This window comes from Dendrobates tinctorius, unplaced genomic scaffold, assembly GCF_039654945.1.
Source record: "Dendrobates tinctorius isolate UK_male_01 unplaced genomic scaffold, ASM3965494v1 ptg000030l, whole genome shotgun sequence".
In the NCBI taxonomy this organism is placed as follows: domain Eukaryota; kingdom Metazoa; phylum Chordata; class Amphibia; order Anura; family Dendrobatidae; genus Dendrobates; species Dendrobates tinctorius.
The window spans coordinates 20,670,925-20,696,208 of NW_027361698.1; the positions used below are offsets into that span (position 1 = coordinate 20,670,925).

At 44.3% G+C, this 25,284-nt stretch overlaps 1 protein-coding gene across 4 annotated transcripts in view; it reads right to left on the minus strand.

Moving 5' to 3' along the window:
* The window catches only part of CASP6 (caspase 6), a 56,155-nt gene that overhangs the window by 22,327 nt on the left and 8,544 nt on the right, over positions 1-25,284 (minus strand). For 2 of the 4 annotated variants that reach the window (XM_073571954.1, XM_073571953.1), the window contains one exon: positions 15,220-15,261. The exons of 1 other annotated variant lie outside the window; for it this stretch is intronic. In XM_073571954.1, the coding sequence (XP_073428055.1) occupies positions 15,220-15,261 (42 nt within the window). Of the gene's footprint in view, positions 1-242; positions 2,178-15,219; positions 15,262-25,284 lie in introns of those variants that run through there. One more of the 4 variants, XM_073571955.1, reaches the window with a different exon arrangement.

Here is a 25,284-nt window from a genome sequence, read left to right on the forward strand (position 1 = left end):
GGGGAAAGAAAGAACAGAGAGAGAAAGAACAGAGAGAAAGAAAAAACAGAAAAAGAAATTAGAGAGAGAAAGAAAGAACAGAGCGAAAGAAAGAACAGAGAAAGAAAGAAGAGAGAGAGAAAGAGTAAAGAAAGAACAGAGCGAGAAAGAGTAAAAGAAAGATTAGAGAAAGAAAGAACAGAGGGAGAAAGAAAGATTCTATAAAGATACTATAGCAGCCCGGTTCCCATTGTAGTGCCCACCTGAGCCTCCCAATGCAGGGCATATCATGATCCGTTCACATGGCCAGCATCCTCGAGTCCAAGGCGATCCCGCTGTCCACGCTGTCGGAGGAGGACACGGTGATGGATCTGAAGCATTCCCTGAAGTGCCTCCATGGTTCCGTCACAATCTCCTCCCGAAATTACCTCATTTCAGGTCAGCTTCTAGCGCGTCATTTCCGGTGGAACGTCACGTGCAAATTTTAAAGTGTTCCTCAGGGCTCCACCGTGTACTCCTGTGTCCGCGGGAAAAGTAAGCTCCCGGCCTGGGCAGTCTCTCTCTCAAAAATCGGGACTGTCCCCCTGAAAGGTATGACTGCTCCCCACCATACACCTTACATGTATGGCGCGCACACCTCATACACACATGGTTCTGCTTTTTATGCCTCGTGCACACACGGCTCCACTCTGTACACCTCACACACACATGGCTACACTCCATAAACCTCGTACACATGCGGCTCTGCTCCGTATACCTTTTACACACGTGGCCACGATCTGTACACCTTGTACACACATGGATCCACTCCGCAAACTTTGCACACATGCGGCTTTGCTCCATACACCTCGTACACACGTGGTTCCGCTCCATACACACGCGGCTCCACACCGTACACACACGGCTCAGCTCCGTACACTTCATACACACAGGGCTCCGTTTTGTACGCTCCATACACACACAGCTCCACTCCATACAACCCGTACACATGCGGCTCCACTCTGTACACCCCGCACACACGCGGCTCCGCTCCGTACACCCCGTACTCAAGCGGCTCCGCTCCGTACACCCCGTAAACACATTGCTCCGCTCCGTACACATGTGGCTCCACTCCGTACACCTCGTACACATGCGGCTCCGCTCTGTACACCTCACATACACGGCTGCACTCAGTACACACATGGCTCAACTCTGTAAACCTCATAAACATGCCGCTCTGCTCCGTACACCTTTTACACACGTGGCCACGCTCTGTACACCTTGTACACACACGGCTCCACTCCGTAAACCTTGTACACATGCGGCTTTGCTCCATACATCTCGTACACACGCGGCTCCGCTCCGTACACCCCGTACACCTCATACACACGCAACTCCGCTCTGTACACACATGGCTCTGCTCCGTACACACGCGACTCCGCTCTGTACACCTCGTACACACGCGACTCCGCTCTGTACACACATGGCTCTGCTCCGTACAGCTCCGCTCCATACGGCTCCGCTCCGTACACCTCGTACACGCGCTGCTCCGCTCTGTACACCTCGTACACGTGCGGCTCCGCTCCGTACACCTCGCAAACACATGGCTCCGCGCCGTACACACACGGCTCTGCTTCTTACACCTTGCACACACGCGGCTCTGCTACATCCACCCTGTAAACCTCCCCTGACCCCACACAAACTTATTTCATCCAGCACCATGACAACCAGCACAGCAGAGTTCTGCATTCACTAAGGGTAGAGGCTAAATCCAAGTCAGCTAAAGGACCTCTGCTGACGTCATGCCCATGTGACCAGAAGGGGTGTCGCCTCTTCCTCCATAGAGCAGAGACAACTAGGAAGCTGTGGATTTCATGGTGGGATTTAGCCACAACCATACACTGAGGGTTGTACGCACAGGACCTGTGATGAGGTCACAAGAGGGGATCAGTCAGGAGTCACATGATCAGGGGGCCCTGACTCCTTCCCTCCTGTGATCTCTTCAATTACAAGTCTCTCCACGCTACCGCAGCACCAGCGTACAGAGGCTAAATTGTAGGTGCTGTGGGTAGCAGAGCGCAGAATGCCGCACCCTGGGGTCTGCCGCCTGAGCCATAAGCCCAATGGCCTCATTATAGGTGCGGCACTGCTGCGGTGACACAAACTACCGTATTTTCCTGAGTATAAGATGACTGGGCGTACAAGACGACCCCCCAACTTTTCCAGTTAAAATAGAAAATCTTCTTAAAAGTCGGGGGTCTTCTTATATGTCGTGTGTCATCTTATATGCCGGGTGTGGAGCAATCTGCATATGGCGGGGGAGTGGTCCTGATGACGAAGGGAGGGTGTAAGTGGAGTTATCAGCCCCCTTTTACCTCACTGGTGGCAGCGGTGCTATCTGCGGGTCTCTCCTGGGGGTCAGCGGCTCCTTCAGCAGTGTGGCGGCTCTGTGGTGGGGGTCGGTGGCAGCTCCTCTTTGTGCAGCGTGGGGGCTCTGTGCTAGGGGGCGGCTGCGGCGGCTCTTTGTCCAGCGTCGGGGTTCCGAGATCTGAATCTGAGCTGCGCAGGCTCCAGTGGCCATTTTCCCGGAGGCCACTGCATCGCAGCAATGGAGCTGCCTGGGACTCCGGGCTTTGGGGAGATGCCGGAGGAGCCCCGAAGCTGGACAAAGAGCCGCCGCAGCCACCCCCCAGCACAGCGCCCCCGTGCTGCACAAAGAGGAGCCGCCGCCACACTGCTGAAGGAGGAGGAGCCGCTGCACCGCTGCCACCAATGAGGTAAAAGGGGGATGACACCACTTACACCCTCCCTTCTTCATCGGGACCAATCCCCCACCATATGCACTCAGTGTATAAGACGACACCCGGCGTATAAGACAACCCCCGACTTGTAAGAATTTTTTCAGGGGTTAAAAGGTCGTCTTATATGCCGGAAAATACGGTAAATCTCTGAGCACTTCCAAATACTCAGACTACCCGAGCATGGTCGGAAAAACCCGAGCAACGAGCACACTCGCTCATCGCTAGAACTTGTGGTCATAAATTTCTAAGTTTTTTTTTCTTCAAATTAAATGGAAAAATGTCCATCTTTTCCCTTCTGATCTATGATCTGCAGTGAGTACTATATATAAGTGATTTCCAAGTCGCTGCATTCTTATATTCTTTTACATTTTACACAGCGCTCAACTTTGTTATTGGGGTTGTATTTAAACTGTAGAAATTTGATATTGATCCAATTTCTACTTTCAATTTTCAGTTTGAGATGCCGATTTGTGCAAAGGATTAGCAACATTGTCATTCAATGGGTTTTATCCCAACTTTTCTATAAAAAAAAACTAGCCCAAAATAAGTAGGTTACAAAAAAATATTGCTTTGTGTGTAAACCAGTCGGATTGCCGCCTGATTATATAATAAACAATCTTTGGAAAAAAAAAGTCCTATGTGACTTAACCTGTAGAGATTTCCGCACACAGCAGTAATTGTGTGGCCTGAATTAATGATATGCTAGGCTTGTTTATTCATAGTCAGAGCTGCTTGTCTGGGAAAGAACTCCCTGGATGAGAAAAACGTATCGAACCGAGTTCTTATTAGAGAGTATGGGGAACAAAACCAGTTTTTCTGCTAGACAGTCGATAAATCAGGCCCAATCTATGCATTTAGCATGCCATAGTTGCTTAGGGCTCATACTCACTTGCGAGAGACTCGCACGATTCCTGGCACTGCCGCCGGCACTCGGACCGGAGCGTGCATAGAAACACATGTAGCCGCACGCTCCGGTCCGGGTGCCGGCAGCAGTGCCAGGTTTTCATCTGAGAGACTCGCACGAGAATCATGAGTATGAGCCCTTACTGTGGAAAAAAGGAAATTTTCACAGAGACATCATTGATGATAAAGTCCGAAATGAAGAATATCATATTATAAAATGTGTAGGCAATGCCCTCAGCCGAGTGCCCTTCAGTCCTGCATTTCTGGGGTATATAATGTAAAAATTAATTGTGCCCGATATTAGTAAAACCTACAGTATAGCCTAAATTAGCCTAATTTTTATACATGACGCCATGCATGTATATATGTTTATACATGAATTAGGCTCTGTGCACACGGTGCGGATTCTGCTGCGGATCCGCAGCGGATTTGGCCTTGCGGATCTGCAGCAGAACTGCATGTGATGTACAGTACCATTACAGCCTATGTAAATCAAAATCCGCTGTGCGCATGCTGCGTTTTTTCCATGCAGATTTGCTGCGGATTGAAAAATGCAGCATGTCACTTCTTTTGTGTGGATTTGCTGCAGTTTTCCACCTGCTCCATTCTAGAAATCCACAGGTGGAAAACCGCACAAAAAATGCAGTAAATCCGCAGTAAATCGGCACTAAAACAGCAGGTAAAATGCAGGTCATTTTACCTGCGGATTTAGTACAATCTGCACGGAAAATTCCTCAGCAGATTCCGCGCCGTGTGCACACAGCCTTACACGATTATATATATAATATACACTGTATATATTAAACACTTGGATCAAAGCTTTAAAATCTTTGCAACTCTGCACATTGGCTGGAAAGGGTTATCTGTCTTTAACCCCTTCCTGACATCAGACGTACTATCCCGTCCATGGGACCCGGGCCACTATGCCCATGGACGGGATAGTACGTCTACCGCGATCAGCGGCGCCCACGTCGTGAGCGCCGCTGATCGCGGCCGGGTGTCAGCTGATTATCACAGCTGACACCCGGCACAATGTGTCAGGGGCGGTCACGGACTGCCCCCGACACGTTAACCCCTTGCACACCGCGATCAAACATGATCGCGGTGTACCGGGAGTTAAAGGGAAGCATCGGCAGGGAGGGGGCTCCCTCCGTGCTTCCCTGAGCCCCCCACGGCAGCGCAATGTGCAGCGCTGCTGCGGGGGGCTCCTTTCCTGCAGGCCCCCGAATCCAAGATGGCGACGGGGGCCTTCGGGGGCCTGCAGGAAGCTGGCTTCCTCAGTGCCTGCAAAGCGCAGACATGAGGAAGCCTTCTGCACTGCCTGTGACAGATCGCTGATCTGTCACAGTGATCTGTGATGTGACAGATCAGCGATCTGTCACAGGACAGTGATGTCCCACCTGGGACTATTTAATAAAGTTAAAAAAAAATAAAAAAAATGTTAAAATAAATTTAAAAAAAATCGCCAAATAAATTAGAAAAAAAAAAAAATATTCCCCCAAATAAATCCATTTCTTGGAAATAAAAAAAAACAAAACAATAAAAGTACACATATTAGGTATCGCCGCGTCCATAACGACCTGCCCTATAAAACTGTCCCATTAGTTAACCCCTTTAGCGAACCCCTTAAAAAATAAAAATAAAAAACAAAGCAAAAAATAATGATTTATTATCATACCGCCAAACAAAAAGTGTAATAATGCGCGATCAAAAAGACGCATATAAATATCCATGGTACCGCTGAAAACGTCATCTTGTCCCGCAAAAAAAGAGCCGCCACACAGCATCATCAGCGAAAAAATAAAAAAATTATAGCTCGCAGAATAAAGCGATGCAAAAATAATTATTTTTTATATAAAAACATAAAAAAAACGACCTAAATGAGGTATCGCTGTAATCGTACTGACCCGAAGAATAAAACCGCTTTATCAATTTTATCGCACGCGGAACGGTGTAAACGCACCCCCCCAAAAGAAATTCATGAAACGCTGGTTTTTGTTCATTCTGCGTCCCAAAAATCAGAATAAAAAGCGATCAAAAACTGTCACATGCCCGAAAATGGTACCAATAAAAACGTCAACTCGTCCCGCAAAAAATAAGACCTCATATGACTCGGTGGGTCAAAATACGGAAAAATTATAGCTCTCAATATGTGGTGATGCAAAAACTATTTTTACAATAAAAAGCGTCTTTTAGCGTGTGACAGCTGCCAAACATAAAAACCGCCATAAATAGTAAATCAAACCCCCCGTTATCACCCCCTTAGTTAGGGAAAAATAATAAAATAAAAAAAATGTATTTATTTCCATTTTTCCATTAGGGCAAGGGTTAGGGCTAGGGTTAGGGTAGGGTTAGGGTTAGGGCTGAGATTAGGGTTAGGGGTGTGTTGGGGTTCGGGTTGGAGTTCGAATTGGGGGTTTCCACTGTTTGGGCACATCAGGGGCTCTCCAAATGCAACATGGCGTCTGATCTCAATTCCAGCCAATTCTGAGTTGAAAAAGTCAAATGGTGCTCCTTCCCTTCCAAGCTCTGCCATGCGCCCAAACATCAAATTGAAAAACAATTTTTGGGGTCCAATTTCTCCTGTTACCCTTAGGAAAATAAAAAATTGGGGGCAAAAATATCATTTTTGTGGAAAAAAATGATTTTTTTTATTTTCACGTCCGAGCGTTATAAACTTCTGTGAAGCACTTGGGGGTTCAAAGTGCTCACCACACATCTAGATAAGTTCCGTGGGGGGTCTAGTGTCCAAAATGGGGTCACTTGTGGGGAGTTTCAATAGTTTAGGTACATCAGGGGCTCTCGAAACGCACATGACACCTGCAGACCATTCCATCAAAGTCTGCATTCCAAAACGTCACTGCTTCCCTTCCGAGCCCCGACGTGTGTCCATACAGTAGTTTTCTCCCACATATGGGGTGTCAGCGTACTCATGACAAATTGGACAACAACTTTTGGGGTCCAATTTCTCCTGTTACCCTTGGGAAAATGAAAAAATTGGGGACTAATTGATCATGTTTGTGGAAAAAAATGATTTTTTTATTTTCATGCCCGGGCATTATAAACTTCTGTGAAGCCCTTGTGGGTTCAAAGTGCTCACCACACATCTAGATAAGTTCCTTAGGGGGTCTCGTTTCCAAAATGGGGTCATTTGTGGGGGTTTCCACTGTTTAGGTACATTAGGGGCTCTCCAAAGGCAATATGACACCCGCAGACCATTCCATCAAAGTCTGCATTCCAAAACGTCACTACTTCCCTTCCGAGCCCTGACGTGTGTCCATACAGTAGTTTTCTCCCACATATGGGGTGTCAGCGTACTCAGGACAAATTGGACAACAACTTTTGGGGTTCAATTTCTCCTGTTACCCTTGGGAAAATAGAAAATTGGGGACTAATTGATCATGTTTGTGGAAAAAATACGATTTTTTTATTTTCATGCCCTGGCATTATAAACTTCTGTGAAGCCTTTGGGGGTTCAAAGTGCTCACCTCACATCTAGATAAGTTCCTTAGGGGGTCTAGTTTTCAAAATGGGGTCATTTGTGGGGGGTTTCCACTGTTTAGGTACATTAGGGGCTCTCCAAAGGCAACATGACACCCGCAGACCATTCCATCAAAGTCTGCATTCCAAAACGTCACTACTTCCCTTTCGAGCCCCGACGTGTGCCCATACAGTAGTTTTCTCCCACATATGGGGTATCAGCATACTCAGGACAAATTGGACAACAACTTTTGGGTCCAATTTCTCCTGGTACCCTTGGGAAAATAAAAAAATGGTGACTAAAAGATCATGTTTGTGGAAAAAATACGAATTTTTTATTTTCACGCCTGGGCGTTATAAACTTCTGTGAAGCACTGGGGGTCTAGCTTACAAAATGGTGTCATTTGTGGGGGGTTTCCCCTGTTTAGGTACATCAGGGGTTTTCCAATCGCGACATGGTGTCCGATCTCAATTCCAGCCAAAAACGTCAAATGGCGCTGCTTCCCTTCCGAGCTCTGCCATGCGCCCAAATAGTGGTTTACCCCCACATGTGGGGTATCAGCATACTCAGGACAAATTGCACAATAACTTTTAGGGTCCTGTTACCCTTGGAAAAATAAGAATTGAGGGTGAAAAGATCATTTTTGTGGAAAAAATATGATTTTTTAATTGTACGGCTGTATGTTATAAACTTCTGTGAAGCCCTTGGGGGTTCAAAGTTCTCACCACACATCTAGATAAGTTCCTTAGGGGTCTAGTTTCCAAAATGGTGTCATTTGTGGGGGGTTTCCACTGTTTTGGTACATCAGGGGTTTTCCAATGGCGACATGATGTCCGATCTCAATTCCAGCCAAAAACGTCAAATGGCGCTGCTTCCCTTCAGAGCTCTGCCATGCGCCCAAATAGTGGTTTACCCCCACATGTGGGGTATCAGCGTACTCAGGACAAATTGCACAATAACTTTTAGGGTCCTGTTACCCTTGGGAAAATAAAAATTGGGGTGAAAAGATCATTTTTGTGGAAAAAATATGATTTTTTAATTGTATCGCTGTACTTTATAAACTTCTGTAAAGCCCTTGTGGGTTCAAAGTTCTCACCACATATCTAGATAAGTTCCTTGGGGGGTCTAGTTTCCAAAATGGGGTCACTTGAAGGGGGTTTCCACTGTTTAGGTACATCAGGGACTCTCCAAACGTGACATGGCGTCCGATCTGAATTCCAGCCAATTTTGCATTGAAAAAGTCAAACGGCGCTCCTTCCATTCTGAGCTCTGCCATGCGCCGAAACAGTCGTTCCCCCCCACATATCAGGTATCAGCATACTCAGGACAAATTGCACAATAACTTTTGCAGTCCAATTACTCCTGTTACCCTTGGTAAAATAAAAAAAATTGAACCTGAAGTATTTTTTTTGTGAAAAAAAGTTAGATGTTCATTTTTTTTTTAAATATTCAAAAAAATTCCTGTGACGCACCTAAAGGGTTAATAAAATTCTTGAATGTGGTTTTGAGCACCTTATGGGGTGCAGTTTTTAGAATGGTGTCACTTTTGGGTATTTTCTATCATATAGACCCCTCAAAGTGGCTTCAAATGTGATGTGGTCCTAAAAATAAAATGGTGTTGTAAAAATGAGAAATCGCTGGTCAAATTTTAACCCTTATAACTTCCTAACAAAAAAAAATTTTGGTTCCAAAATTGTGCTGATGTAAAGTAAACATGTGGGAAATGTTAGTTATCAAGTTTTTTGTGTGCCGTATCTCTGTGATTTAAGGGCATAAAAATTCAAAGTTGGAAAATTTCCGTTTTTCTCACAAATAAACGCAAGTTATTTGAATGAAATTTTACCACTAACAATATGTACAATATGTCACGAGAAAACAATGTCAGAATCACCGGGATCCATGGAAGCGTTCCAGAGTTATGACCTCATAAAGGTACAGTGGTCAGAATTGTAAAAATTGGCCCGGTCATGAACGTGCAAACCACCCTTGGGGGTGAAGGGGTTAAACCACATCAACCCAAAAAATACAGAAAGGTTCTTTTTTTTTAAAAAAAATGTTTTACTTTCTGATTGTAGATTTCTCTTTTAGTTTTCTGAACATGATTTTGAGGATGGGTATCTCGTCTAAGGCCTCTTTCACACATCAGGTTTTCGCCGTCAGGCGCGATCCGGCGCTTTTGACAGAAACCGGATCCGGCGAAATGCAATGCCGGATCCGGTTTCCCCCCCATTGACTTGCATTTGCGCCGGATCGCGCCGGATGGCCATGCGTTTCATCCGGTTTTCGCCGGATCCGGCAATGTGTCGCGATCCGGCGTCTGGAAAAAACGGTGACTGTAACGTTTTTTGTCTCCGGCGAAAAAGCCGGACACGCCGGATCCGGCGCGTCCGGCTTTTTCACACAATGAAAGCCTATGAGCGCCGCAATGCGCCGGATCCGGTTTTTTGGTCTGAGCATGCTCAGTAGCTCTGCCCACAAGACATATATAAAAGCAAGACAGTGGGACCCACAGCCACACCCAACATGCCACCCAAGAAAGCAACCAAGCGAAGCAGGAGAAGGCAGGAGACCACTGCAGCACCATCCGCACCACCACCACCCCAAATGGAGCAGCAAATGGAACATGCTGAGGAGGGGAGGCCAGCAGCAGATGAGAGACGGTAATTATCAAATAACCCATTCCTCCAAACTAGGGCTATTGAATATCAAGATATTCATTGGCCCTTTGTTTCTCTTTATTCAACAGCCGCCCAATAGATGCAGCAGCAGCAGCAATGGCAGCAGCTGGAACACCACCCACAGGCATGGAGTGTGGCCACCAGGAAGACAGCACATCATCTTCTGGGAGCCCTCCCTCGCATCGTCAGCGTTTGACGGTAAGTTTTTATTTCCAAAATCCATCTTCTCTGTAATATATGTCTATTCATTGCCTTTTATTTCAAAACAGGAATCACAAGATGAAGAGGAGCTCCCAGAAGAAGAAGGAAGGGGTGGACAGACACCTGGAGTGGGCTCACAATTGGTAAGTTTTTTGCATCAAACGCAGAAACACAACATCACACTACACACAACACATAGAAAACAATGTTCTGCAGACCACACACAGCAAACAAATGCCTACATCCAAAGACATAACATTTTTTGTTTTCTTCTCTAGTCTTCCCAATCTGGTGCTTGGCCAAGAGGTCCTCGCAGTGCCTCCCAGGGTCGTCGGCGACAGCAACGCGGCGGTCACCAGCGTGTAAGTATAAATATTTTTGCTTTGTTTTTTTGCACTTTTTATTTCATTTCTTTTGTGGAGGCTAATTATGTTATTTTTGTCTTTTTCTTTAACAGCCTTCACAGCGTGCTCCCGACTCTGACGGTGAGGATGGAGGGATTGATGTGGACCGCCTCATCGATCTCGTCAGAGAAAGGGAGCCGCTCTGGAATATGGCTGACCGCCGCCACGCTGACCTGATCGTTACCCGACGACTCTGGGAGGTAATCTGTTCGCTCCTTGTGGGCCGCTGGGAGGACCTCGAAGCTCGGGCCCAGATTAAAGAGCGTAAGTATATACAGTACCGGTTGCTTGATGTAAACCAGTGTTTCCCGAACTCCAGTCCTCGTGGTCCCCACGGATCATGTGTTCAGGATTTCTATTTACTATGGAAATCCTGAAAACATGACCCCTGGGGACCATGAGGACTGGAGTTTGGGAAACACTGATGTTGTATACTAACCACTCCTTTCTCGTTTCAGGGAACAGAATTGTGAATCGGTGGCGGTCTGTGAGAGATCGTTTCAAGAAGGAGTTCAATAAAGAGATGCGGGCCCCGAGTGGATCTGGAGGACGCAGGAGCAAGTACAAGTACGCAGAAGCCCTGTCGTTCCTCCGGGAAACAATGGTCACCAGAAGGTAAATATTACACACCACATGTGAAAAAAAATGTTATATGTAAATTTTTTTTTCAGCCAGGGCCATACCATGTCAGTATTTTAATTGTTTTTTTTTCTCTTTATTCCACAGCACGGTGAGCAGCACTCGGGAGCCGGCACGATTGGACCCTTCTGAGGCGATCCCTGAGGAGACCGGCACCGAGGGACACTTCGACCGCCCCGGTACATCTGCACCTTCCCAGCCTTCCCACACATTCGACCCATCTGTCCCATCCACCAGCACAGGAGCATCGTGGCCGCCTACATTACATGAAGCTGCTGGTGAGGAGATCGATTTCCCTTTACCCCACCCTTCTGCCCCTGCCACCTCTAGTACACCTGCGGGTACTGGGCGGCAGCGGCAGAGGGGTCAGGAAAAGACTTATGCGCCAGAGTTCTTGCATCTGAATGCATCTTTCCAGAACTGTCTAAAAATCTTGTCAGAGCAAATCTCCGCAGGCTATCAGCAGATCAACTCCAGCATTCTGGAGGTGAAGACACTTCTGCAAACCATGCATTCAGAAGCAAGATCTTCGCCAAACCACACCTTTTTCAGGTCTGTTGTGGAGCGCATGGAAACGCTCTCTCCTGCCCAGCAGATGCATGTAATGCATTCATGCCACGCTGCTCTCCAGCAAGTTACCTCCCAACCTCCTCCTCCTCCCACCACAGTAGTTCCTCCACCTGCACCCCCTCCAGCCACTTTCCATCCTCCCCCTCCTATTACATCTACACCCCCTCCAGCCACTTTCCATCCTCCCCCTCCTATTACATACCATCCACCTCCAGCCACTTTCCATCCTCCCCCTCCTATTACATACCATCCACCTCCCCAGCACCATCCACCTCCCCAGCACCATCCACCTCCCCAGCACCATCCACCTCCCCAGCACCATCCACCTCCCCAGCACCATCCACCTCCCCAGCACCAGCAACCTCCCCAGCACCAGCAACCTCCCCAGTACCAGCAACCTCCCCAGTACCAGACATCTCCCCACTTCCAGCAACCTGCCCCGTACCAGACATCTCCCCACTTCCAGCAACCTGCCCCGTACCAGACATCTCCCCACTTCCAGCAACCTGCCCCGTACCAAACTCCTTCCCCATACAACTTGCCATCAACATCATCTGCTCCTACAGTCCCTGCCCAACCCTCCACTCCACCACCCACCACCTCTTCTGCTTCCCACATGTCCACCCATTCTGTAGTTTTTTCCACACCTTCACCTCTAACTGTTCCTTCCCCACCACGATCCCAGTCCTCTCTCCACACTCCCAGTGTCGAAGTGTCCCGCAGCCCCTACAGCAGTATTTCCACCACACACTACACAGATTTATAATGTGTGTATTTAAATAAAAATGACCAGTTTTATGGTTTCAGTTTTATAGTTTCAAAGTTTTATTAAACAAGTTTATTAAAATTTTAAAAAAGTTTACTAAAAAAAACATTTTTCAATAAAAGTTAAATTATTTTACACTGGTTGTCTGTCATTTCTTTCTGCGGCGAAAAAGGTTAAATACAGGGTATTTAAAAGGTGAAATGGTATTCAAAACTAGGTATATAACTGTGGGTAAATTTTAGCTTTTTGCCACAGTTGTGTTCCTGGTTGTGTTTGAAGCAAAGTATTTCACCTAAAAAGTTGTGTTTATTGTTGGTGATTTCCTAACAATGTACACAACTTTTGTTAAAAGGTGAAATACTTTGCTAAAACACAACCAGGTACACACCTGTGGCCTAAAGCTAAAAATAGAGACCATGACAAGATAGCCAACTTTGGTTGGCAAAGGTATATACTGTTGGTACAGAAGGTACACAAGTTTGGTTAGGGCACAAATCTTTCACACTCTGTCATCCTGCCAGTGTACTCTGCCTTGAGGTGACATAAAGTATAGTGCAAAATTGTCCCTCATTACTGAAACCGTCACAGAACTTCTAGTGGTAATGTCATGGTAATCTTGCAAGGTGGTTTCTTCAGAGGTGTCCTCAATGGAAATGGGTTCCTTGCAGATAACAAAATTGTGGAGTACCACGCACGCTTTGATCACCTTGTCCACAGTTTCTGTCTTGAGGTTGATCGCAGTCAATAGGACCCGCCATTTGGCTGTCAGAATACCAAAGGTACATTCAACCATTCTTCTTGCTCTTGTGAGGCGGTAATTAAAAATGCGTTTTGGTCTTGTCAATCCTCTGCTAGAGTACGGTTTCAAAAGGTGTTCTGACAGCTGTAAGGCTTCATCCCCTACACAGACAAATGGCATAGGTGGACCAGATGTTTGCGGCAGCGGTCTAGGTGGTGGGAACTGGAAGGTGTTTCCATACAGTTTATGCCCCATGGCAGACAGTTTGAAAACTTGAGAGTCATTGGAGCGGCCATAGGCCCCAATATCAACCGCAATAAATTTGTATTCCGCGTCAGCGATGGCTATGAGGACAATTGAAAAATATTTCTTGTAATTGAAATATTCCGATCCCGATCCAGCTGGCTTTACAATGCGGATATGTTTCCCGTCCACAGCGCCCAAGCAGTTTGGAAACTGACATATCTGTTGAAACTTGTCAGCAATTTCAATCCACCTCTCTGTTGTGGGCTCTGGTAAAAACTCTTCAGCTAAGGAGTCCCACAGTGCACGGCATGTGTACTTCACAATTCCAGATATGGTGGAAATCCCGAGTCTGTACTGGAAATGCAGTGACGAAAGGGATTCTCCAGTTGCAAGAAATCTGTGGGGAATTAAAAAACAATAAATTAGTTTTAAATCACAGCATTACATACCAAAACTGACCTATAACACTTGGAGATACAAATTACCACCAACAAGATTGCAGTGAAAGTGTGCTCTGATGCGATCATATCCAATAAATGTGGCTTACCTTAAAGTCACCATCAGACGCTCTGCGGGTGAAACAGAGAAGCGGCAATAGGTGTCCGCTTTTCTTATGAGGTGTGCAATGCGCTCCACCAAGTAATCAAAATTCTCCATTTTCATCCTAACATATCCAAAAAATTTATCCGGGTTTCGTCGAAGGTCCATGCATAGTGTAGAATAGACCCCACGCGTCATTCTCTTGGCTGTGATGGGGTGGATCCACAAACGTCGTCTACGATGCCTGATGCGCTGCTGTCTCGCTCTCTCCTTCTCCAGAACAATCACCCTCAAACGATTTGCCTCCGCTGTAAAATCCGCCAAATTCTTCAAAATATTTCCAATGACAACATCCATCTTCGCCAGTAACTTGCTCTTCTCTCCAACCTGCACTTTCTCCTCTACAACCTGTCAAACAAGGGCTGTAGGAACATGCTATATATAGTTTTCCAGTAGCCAATCCCGTTCGGGAGGCCACAAGGGTCAATTTTAAAAACTGGATCCGGCGTAATCCGTCGAAAAACGGATAGAAAAACGGATGAACCGGATGAGACGGATCCGGTTTTGTCTGTCCAGAAAAAGACGGATCCGCCAGAAAACCGGATCCGTCACATCCGGTTTTACGAAACATTTGCCGGATCCGGCGTTTCGGCACGACGCCGGATCGCGCCTGACGCCGAAAACCTGATGTGTGAAAGTAGCCTAAGACGCTGTTAAGTGCCAAGAGAAATTTATTCCAGTCACATGGACCGTATGAAATAAACTGGAGAAATTCACTGAATTCTATGGGAGAGTGTTCTAGGCATGCTCTGTGTTCCGTGCAGAGGTCCTTGTGCAGGGAGGGAGAGCAGGTGAGCTGTAATAATCACTGTTAATGGTGGATCCTGTGTTATCTATATAGAGGCTTTACCCTTTATTTTAATCCTGTGATGATAATAAGATGAAAACTGAAAAGTTATTTATACAGGACAGTGGGCAGAGTAATAAGCACAAGATATCAGAAACATATTTTTTATTAAAATGGTGACATGAAAATTTAAACTGTTTTTTTTTGTTTTTTTTTACAAAATGACTTTAATAGGTATTTGTTATTACACATCCCCCTTACAAATTTAATCAGTAATGCTATAAATTAAAATTAACATCTGAAAAATGATGTTACACCCATAGCATTCGTTTACACTCTGTGGCTCATACGCTGTTGCAAAACTACAAACCAGCATGTTGCTAAAACTATGAGAGCCTGCAGGTATGCAATTGCCATAGACATGTAAGGTTGTATAAAATCACTACTTTTATTCTCTGGTATTTTTCTGCTGTCAATCTCCTCCTGACCTGTTAAATACAGTAAAATGGTTATATTCTTATGACTTGAAATATACATAAGGCATGAGAATTGTTCATTGCACCATTAGCTATAGGCCGGGATCACACTACCATGTCTGATGCGAGAACTCGCACGAGTGTTTCGCATCAACACCCGGCGCTGCTGCCGGCACTCAGGACCGGAGCTACGGCTGCATAGAAATACATGCAGCCGCAGCTCCGGTCCAGTAGTGTGATCCCGGCCATACAGGTACATTATCTAGTATAATTGAGGTATAAGCCCCAATGCACATTAAATGGCTGTTGGCCGAACAACATACAGAAGTGCTCCTTCAGTCAAGTTTGCCTGTTTTCTGTATCAGAAAGCCTCCAGCTGACACAGTATCCGGCGAGTAATCTCTGGGAAAACAATGCGATCAGCTAACCGAAATCAGATATGCCTGATCAACATCTTCCCTGACCATTAGTTTGCCGGTGCCCCTCCATACACATTAGATTATAGGCTGTCAATATCGACAGGATCGCCAAAATTAGTCTAATGTGTATAAGGGACTTAGGGTGTGTGCACACGCTGCGGAATTTTCAGAGCGGATTTTGCAAAATCTGCACGTAAATCCGCAGGTCAAAAGACCTGCAGTTTATCTGCGGATTAGCCCTGCGGTTTGACACCTGGACAATGGAGTAGGTGTAAAACCGCTGTGGATTCCGCACAAACAAGTGACATGCTGCGGTTTTGAAACCGCAGCAAATCCGCGTGGAAAATTCCGCCCCGTGTGCACTGCGGATCCGCAGCAGAATCCGCAGCGTGTGCACACACCCTTAAAGGGGTTGTCCAGGCTTTTTACAAAATTTTGCAGTCACTCTATGTGACGGCAAACTTGTCATTCCTGGCAGTGTGTGCCGTGAGGATTTCGGTGCCAGCAGTGAAACCGAGCGTTTATGTGACTACAAGCATGCAATATGCATACTCCCAGTCACATTTCAACTAGAAGTGCTCAGCCTCGCCAGGACAACTGAATGGACTGAGGTGACGCACCTTGTCCCTGGCCCTTTAAAATCCTTACTGCAAGGATTGACAAGTCTGCAGTCCCGTAGAGTGGCTGCAGACATTCGTGAAAAGCCTGGACAACCCCTTTAAGACTCTATAAGACTTCTAATGGTGCCCTGTGGGGTCTGATACTATGACATTGGTCAAGTTCTGTAAATTGGACTTCTTTTCCAGCATATCTCATAATAACTCAATTTGATGGAGATCCTGGGAATTGGTTGACTAAGTCAATATCTTGGCCTCCTTAACATATTCTTAACATTTTTTTGCAGTGTGAGCAGGAGTATATCCAGCTGAAGGAGGTCACTTCCATTAGGATTTACCAGTCTGTCATGAAACAATGATTAGGTAGGTGATGTGTGTCAAAGCGGAATCCCTAGATCTGATCAAGAGTCAGTGAGCGTCTATTTAGCTGGCAGTACCGATTCCGCTTACACAAGATCACGTGGTCATTACAATTTATGGGGGGAAAAAATCCACACATTTTAACATAAACTTGATTGTAGATTAAATTCCCTTCAATTCAAATTATCCAATAAATCACAAATACCCAAGTAAATGTTTAATTTAAAACAGTCTGCCCAGTACCGTGATTGAAGATTCCAGTCAACAAACATGGGATTATTTTAACGGGCTGATCAAATATAAGCAATATCATAAGAATCAAATGTAGCAACACATATTTCGAGCCATAAAGCAGAACATACAGAACTTGGGACAGGGGCCTTATAAAGTAGTTAGACATCTTATCTTCTGATTACACTGTAACAAGGATAAAAAAAAGATCATGCGCAGCGCCACAATGAATATCTTCATAAGTTGAGGATCCAAGAAAAGCACTTCTGAGCATCCGCGCTGCTTTAGTGATAAGAATTCTTCAGAAATCCATATAAATCTTTCAAGTTCTTTATTATATGTACTACAGAAACTACGCGTTTCGAGGTGACAAACCGCACCTCTTCTTCAGGTTACAGTACAGAACTCTGTACTGTAACCTGAAGAAGAGGTGCGGTTTGTCACCTCGAAACGCGTAGTTTCTGTAGTACATATAATAAAGAACTTGAAAGATTTATATGGATTTCTGAAGAATTCTTATCACTAAAGCAGCGCGGATGCTCAGAAGTGCTTTTCTTGGATCCTCAACTTATGATACCTAGTGGACGCTGTCCACCTGCACGAGCTCTGCAGCAGCTATATGACTGCAACAAACGTTGAGAGTGGTTGTGTCTGAACACAACCCATAAAGGGTGAGTACTCCAGAGTACTTTTATATTTTAATTGATTTATACCAGGTGAAGCCCTATGTCTGCGCCCCCGCCCTTGTTTTCTCTTATACAATGAATATCTTATGACCTTAGTGACTTCCTTTAAATCATATCTCACACAGTATGTCCTTTCAATTTCTAGATGTGTTCAAAGTTTTAGCCAGAATATAGTGGAACGGTCTCAGAATGTTGTGCAAGAATTTCTTACTTTTAAAATCATTAGTCATTCCAATGTCATGTTGTTTCCAGCTCAGTAAAGATGGACTTTCTACCGTCAGTGGATTACTTTATGGGATGATAAGAAAGGAAGCACAAATATTGATTTTATACTGAACTCCATTACAGGAGAGAAGAAAGTGAAAATTGGCGTAATACTAGGCTAAAGTTTCTTGGTTCTACAACTATACTTTGTATGTCTGTGATCCAATCACACCAAAGGGAAGATGCTTAGCCGTACATTGGGACTGTGTCAGATATTCTATATATCAAAAAGATTTGTTGCATCCGAATTGTAAGCACTATGGATCATGTTGGCTCTCTATAAAGAAAACTTATTATGATTATTATAGATCTAGCTCAGATACAATATTGTGAATTATAATAAACGTAAAAGTTGTTGTCCCACAAATATAACTTATCCTGTAGGTAGGTGATAAGTGACTAATCACTGGGGGTCATGGCCATGCTATGAATTTGGAATTTTAACTGACTTTTTTCACTGGATTACTATTATTCACTAATAATAAAATATATATTTAAAAAAAAAAAAAAAAAGTTAGTGAAGCTGGATTTTCTGCTTTTCCTGCTAATGATTGTGTCCAGGCATAGACGCGTCAGTGCTCTGAACTACATGGGAATCCTATGATGGTGAACTGGATCTTTTTCTACTTGTTAGGGCAGTTTCACACGTCAGTATCTCCGGTACGTGTAGTGACAGTTTTCTCACATACCGGAGACACTGACACACGTAGACACATTCTAATGAATGTGTCTATGCAGATGTCAGCGTGTTTTCACGGACCGTGTGTCCGTGTGCAAAACACGCTGACATGTCCGTTTTTGTGCAACAGCACGGATCACACGGACCCATACAAGTCAATGGGTCCGTGTAAACATGTACCGCACACGAATGCTGTCCGTGTGCTGTCCGTGTGCGATCCGTGTGCGTTTTTAAAAGTCAAAGGGTTAACATTGAAAATAATTTTTCAAAAACACGGACACGGACACACAGACAGCATACGGACAGCACACGGATGGTACACACGGACATACGGATAGCACACGGATGTCACACGGATGGCATACGTATGCACACAGACACACGGACAGCTGGACGTGTGAAACTGCCCTTATACAACTTTACTGACGACAGGTAATAAGTTGTAATTGTGGGACCACCCCTTCAACATGTCCATTTAATGATAAAACAGCAATTTCAGCAGAGCAGTTTCCAAGGTGAAATATTGCTATGTGCCACGATGAGTTTTTGATGCTGTGTATTTTCGCTGCTTCAAAAATGCAACATCTTACAGTTCCAGCACAGTGGATGGGATTTATAGAAATCTCATAGCCACCGGGCTTCTTTTTTATTCTGCATAAACTGACCTGCGGTGCATGTTTACAATTCACAACATGTCAATTTCTCTTGCGGGTGCATCAAATTTTATGTGCAAGTTTTAAAACCCCATAGAACTAAATTAGATGTGAGAAATCTGCAGGTAAAAAAGGCCTATGTATTTTTTTAAATTACACGCAAGCCACATATGACTTTATCAATAAGGTTTTCTCAAAGCCAAATACCAGGAAATATAAAAAAAGTAGATTTATTTCAAGTATGCCATACCAAAAAGAGACACAAACCACAGCGTCAAAAATGCAATGAAAAACCGCAAGTAACCTAATTTACCTGATAGGTGCTGAAAATGTGCAACATCAAAAACTCAAATACTCATCGTAGGAAAGTAGCCTAAGGCCGGGGTCACACTGGCGAGGAATACGGCCGAGTGAGAGGCGCTAAAAGCACGCATTAGACACGGACCGATGATTCTCTATGGGGTCCCTCGCACCAGCCGTATATTTCTCATCCGTATTCTACGCTCCGTGCCAATCGCAGCATGCTGTGATTGTCAGCGTACTACGGCCATAGTACGCCAATGCAAGTCTATGGGTGCACTAAAAATACGGATTACACACGGACCACACATGTGACTTGCGAGAAATACGCACCAGGTGTCTTTTAGCAAAGCCGGCAATTCAGTGCGCGATACAGTAAACTCACACTGACAGGTTTAATAAAGAAACGAATGAATAGATATAGACACATAGAATACACATATATATATATATATATATATATATATATACACACGCATTCTATGTGTCTATATCTATTCTTTCGTTTGTGTTATAAAACCTGTCATAGGGCTCCATTATATGTCCATTTTGCAAGGTGACGAGAAAATCTCAGCATACGGATGCCATACGGATTACATACGGATGCTGACATGCGCAAAATACACGACCACACCTTGATTACGGATGACATACGGAGCACTGTTTAGGGGCCTGTCATCCGTATTACGCATGTAAAATACTGATTGTATTTTGCGTCGGTTAGTGTGACCCCGGCCTAAGAGTATTGGCACACAGTCTTTTTGAGAAATCTTTTTTTGGAGTGGGTCAGCATCAAAAAGAGTATGACAAAAAATAATAAAAGCACTCTTCAAATGCTCAGCCTTTTGAGCATTTTTTCCACATCAGGTTTTGAAAAAAAAAAAACATTTGATGGGAAAAAAAAGTTAATGCTGCTACTTTGAAGTGGTTCCTGACGGAATCCGCTGCAAACTAGGCACTGTCCCATCTAAAGACTGCAGAAATGAGTGAGGAAAAAAAATATTCCAAAACACTTCAAAAACGCTTCAAAATTATTTTAAGGGCTATGTGTACACAGCCTTTTTGCTGATTTTATTTTTGAGGAAACTAAGCAGGACTTCCAAGTTTTTTTTTTAGGAGGATTTGAAGTTTCCTTTAGTTTCTGCTCAAAATCTCCTAAAAACCCCCTCCAGGTGCACATAACCAGGAAACTAAAAACGCAGCCAAAAACTCCCCAAAAAATTAGCTTTTCCTGAAGTGGTTTTCACTGGAAACGCCTTTTAAACACCTCAAAAGATTATATTTCTTGGATAATAAAGTATTTACCCACAAAAATAGAACAATTCTTTATATTGTTAAAAAAAAAAACTATTTTCAAAAAAAATCCTTCAACTGAGATGCCTTCTTCCACTGCTTTATTGAAAAGAACTTATACAGTAAGAAAGAAAATAGGCCTCAACCTGAAATGTGCAAGTATTTTCCCCACCGCCTCTGTGTCACATTGGGCTGAGGTTGTTTTTATTTAGCTCCAGGAATATTACCTACACGCTATCATGTAGCTGCGAGAGCCGACATTCCCACAGAGAAGGCAGAGATGGTTTATTACCATCTGTGTCTTCTCCATCACTGCATACACAGTGCTAATTAAGGATTATGCATGCAATAATAGGAATCGCTAATCCTTCATACACAGTGGTCATGTGATATAGGGAGAAAGAAGAAGCTGCTTTGTCATAGGAGACCCGTATACCGTAAGTCTGCTATATAACCAAAAAGCTGCATTTCCCTTGTAACTGGGGTTAATATATCAACCCAAGTTGCAAGGAAAGTAAGATGTTGATAAAAAAAATATTACTTTATTTCAATGCCCTCCCTTAAAGGTCTTTTATTACCTTATGGGGGGCGCAATGTGTAAAATAAATGAAAAATAAATTGTTCAACTCCATGTACAAAAAAACGTTATACTGTACCTAAATAAGAATGGGGGTAAAACAGAACAAGTCCTCTTACCTGTTATCAGACCTCATTATGCAGCTTATCTTGTGAATTAGTGTTGTGTAGATTAGTTTATACATGTTTGGCAAATTTCTGTGATTACTCAACTGCCTGACAGAACTGACTGGTTTTTCATCCAATATTACTGCATGGTCTATAAAGAATTGAGTGGAGTCCTTTAATAAAGGGAACCTGTCACTATGAACACGCCATCCAATATGTAGGCACCATGTTATAGAGCGGGGGGAGCTGAGCAGATTGATATATAGTTTTGTGAGAAAAGATTCAGTAGAACCTGTTAGTTCATCATTTACACCTCTGCCCCTTCTGGGGTTTTCAGTCCAGTGTGCGGTGCTATCAGTGACTGACCGCTAACTCTGTATGCAATCTTATACAAGGAGGCTGTCAGTCACTGATAGGACCGCCTACTGGACTCAAAATACCAAAATAGAAAGGGCAGAGGTGCAAATGAAAACACGGGTTATACTGTATCTGCATTTGGTTTTGGCTTACACATTCTGAGGTAAAAAAAACTCACCAAATACTCAAAATGTGCACGTGGCCTAAGAGAGTGCCTGCAGATTTGAGTGCATTTTCATGGGGACAGTGTTCCATTAAAGGGAACCTGTCAGCAGGATTGTGCATGGTAACCTACACACAGTGTCAGGCCAGCGCCTTTATACTGATTAATCCCTTAACGACGGCCGATATGACTTTTAACAGCGGCAGTTAAGGATACTTTTTCCCCAGCGCCGCTTTTTAACGGCGCTGAGAAAAAAGTGTATAATGTCCCCCAGCATCGGAAAATCTCCAGGGTCTTGGCTACTGGTGGTAGCCGAGAGACGGGAAAACATGACTTGGGTCGGTTTTTACCGTCCTCAGTGTTCCGATCACCTAGCATATCAGAGAGATAAATGGGGTCCCCCGAGGCTCCCAGTACCTCTGGCATCCCCAGTACCTCTGGCATCCCCAGTACCTCAGGCTCTGTCCCTCCTTGTCTTCTTCCTGGAAGAACATGGTGGGCGCATGCGCAGTGCCCCCACCGAGACCTGGCGGCTGGCAGCCGGCAACAATAGGAGATTTTTCCTATTGGTTCATTTTGATCACTGTGATAGACACAGTGATCAAAATAAAAAAATAGTAAATCAAACCCCCCTTTATCACCCCCTTAGTTAGGTAAAAAAAAAATAAAAAAAAATATTTTTTTCATTAGGATTAGGGTTGGGATTGTAGCTAGGATTAGGGTTATGGTTGGGATTATGGTTAGGGTTGGGATTAGGGTTGTGGTTAGGATTAGGGGTGAGTTGGGGTTTTGGCTAGGGCTGTGTTAGTGTTGGAGTTAGAATTGGGGGGTTCCACTGTTTAGGTACATTAGGGGGTCTCCAAATGCGACATGCGCCCACCATTGAGTCCAACCAATTTTGCTTTCAAAAAGTCAAATGGTGCTCCCTCCCTTCTAAGACCTGCCATGCGTCCAAACAGTGGTTTTCCCCCACATATTGGGTGTTGGCATACCCAGGAGAAGTTGCACAACAAATTTTGTGGTCCATTTTCTCCTGTTACCCGTTTGAAAATAAAGTTTGAGTCTAAAGTAATTGTTTTGTGAAAAAAGTAAAATTTTCATTTTTCCTTCCACATTGCTTTTGCTGTCGTGAAGCACCTGAAGGGTTAATAAACTACTTGAGTGAGCTGGCACCTGCCTGTAGAAGTTTTTTTTAAGTATATACAGATATTCATTATGCAAATTGGGGGCAGGTCACTGAGGGATCAGTGGCCTGTCAGCAGTCTGCATTATGAATACGTAATCGGAGCGCCACATGCAGACGCCCACACCCCCCGCCCATACGCGGTCAGCTGCGCTCACAGGGGAAGCGCAGCTGATCACGGCCAGGTGTCAGCTGTGATAATCACGGACTGCTCCCGGCACATTAACCCCAGGCACACTGCGATCAAACATGATTGCAGTGTTCCAGGGGCATAGGGAAGAATCGTGCAGGGAGGGGGTTCCCTGCGTGCTTCACTGAGACCCTAGGAACAATGCGATGTGCTCGCGTTGTTCTGAGGGCCTCCTCCCTGCAGGCCCCCGGATCCAAGATGGCCACGGGGGCCTTCAGGGTCCTGCTGAGAGGTGGCTTTCTTAGTGCCTGCTGAGAGCAGGCGCTGAGAAGCCGCCTGCACTGCCTGTCAGATTGCTGATCTAACACAGTGCTTTGCAAAGTGTCAGATCAGCGATCTGACACTACATAGTGATGTCCGACACTGTGACAATGTAAAAAAATAAAAAAAAACAAACAAAAAACACGTGTAAAAATAATTAAAAAAATTCCTAATTAAATACAAAAAGATATTCCCTAATAATTCTTTTCTAATGTAAATTAAAAAAAAACAAAACAATAAAAGTACACATATTTAGTATTGCCACGTCCATAACGACCTGCCCTATAAAACTGTCCCGCTAGTTAACCCCTTTAGTGAACCCCTTAAAAAAAAACCAAGGCAAAAAACAATGCTTTATCATCATACCGCGGAACAAAAAGTGCAATAACACGTGATCAAAAAGATGGATATAAACAAACATGGTACTGCTGAAAATGACATCTTGTCCTGCAAAAAAACGAGCCACCATACAGCGGTAATCAGTGAAAAAATAAAAATGTTATAGCTTGCAGAATAAAGCGATGCAAAAATAATTATTTTTTTATATAAAATTGTTTTTATTGTATAAAAGCGCCAAAACATTAAAAATTATGTAAATGAGGTATCGCTGTCATCATACTGACCCAAAGAATAAAACCACTTTATCAATTTTACCACACGTGAAACAGTGTAAACGCACCCCCCCCCCAAAAAAAAGAAATTAATGAAATGCTGGTTTTTGTCCATTCTGCGTCCCAAAAATCGGAATAAAAAGCGATCAAAAAATGTCATGAGCCCAAAAATGGTACCAATAAAGACGTCAACTCGTTCCGCAAAAAATAAGACCTCACATGACTCTGTGTGCCAAAATATGGAAAAATTATAGCTCTCAAAATGTGGTGATGCAAAAACTAGTTTTTGCAATAAAAAGTGTCTTTTAGCGTGTGACAGCTGCCAAACATAAAAACCCGCTTGAGGTTGTGTGCCCACGTGGTGTTTTTTAAGCGTTTCCGCAGCGCATTTAGACAAGCGTTTCTGCTGCGGAAACGCTTAAGAAAAGCATCTAATGTAATAGAATGGAAAATGCACATGTTGTGTTAATGGTGCGTTTTTTTCCGCTGCGGAAACGCTTAGCGGAAAAAAACGCAGCATGTTCATTAATTGTGTGGAATCGCATGCGATTCCGCATACATACACTGTAATTGCAAAAACGCATGTCAAAACGCTTGAAAATCACGTCAAAAACGCGTGTCAGAAAGCGCATGCGTTTTCCCTGGCAAGGGCATGCGTTTCTGCTCAGGAAAAAATGCTTGAAAAACGCTACGTGGGCACATAGCCTTAAATAGTAAATCAAACCCCCTTTATCACCCCCTTAGTTAGGGAAAATAATAAAATTTTTAAAAAATGTATTTATTTCCATTTTCCTATTAGGCTTAGGATTTAGGACTAGGGTTAGGGATTAGGGTTAGGGGTGTGTTGGGGTTAGGGTTAGTGTTAAAATTGGGGGGTTTCCACTGTTCAGGCATATCAGGGGCTCGCCAAACGCAACATGGCATCTGATCTCAATTCCAGCCAATTCTGCGTTGAAAAAGTCAAACGGTGCTCCTTCCCTTCCAAGCTCTGCCATGCGCCCAAACAGTGGTTTACCCCCACATATGGGGTATCAGCGTACTCAGGACAAATTGCACAATAAATTTTGGGGTCCAGTTTCTCCTG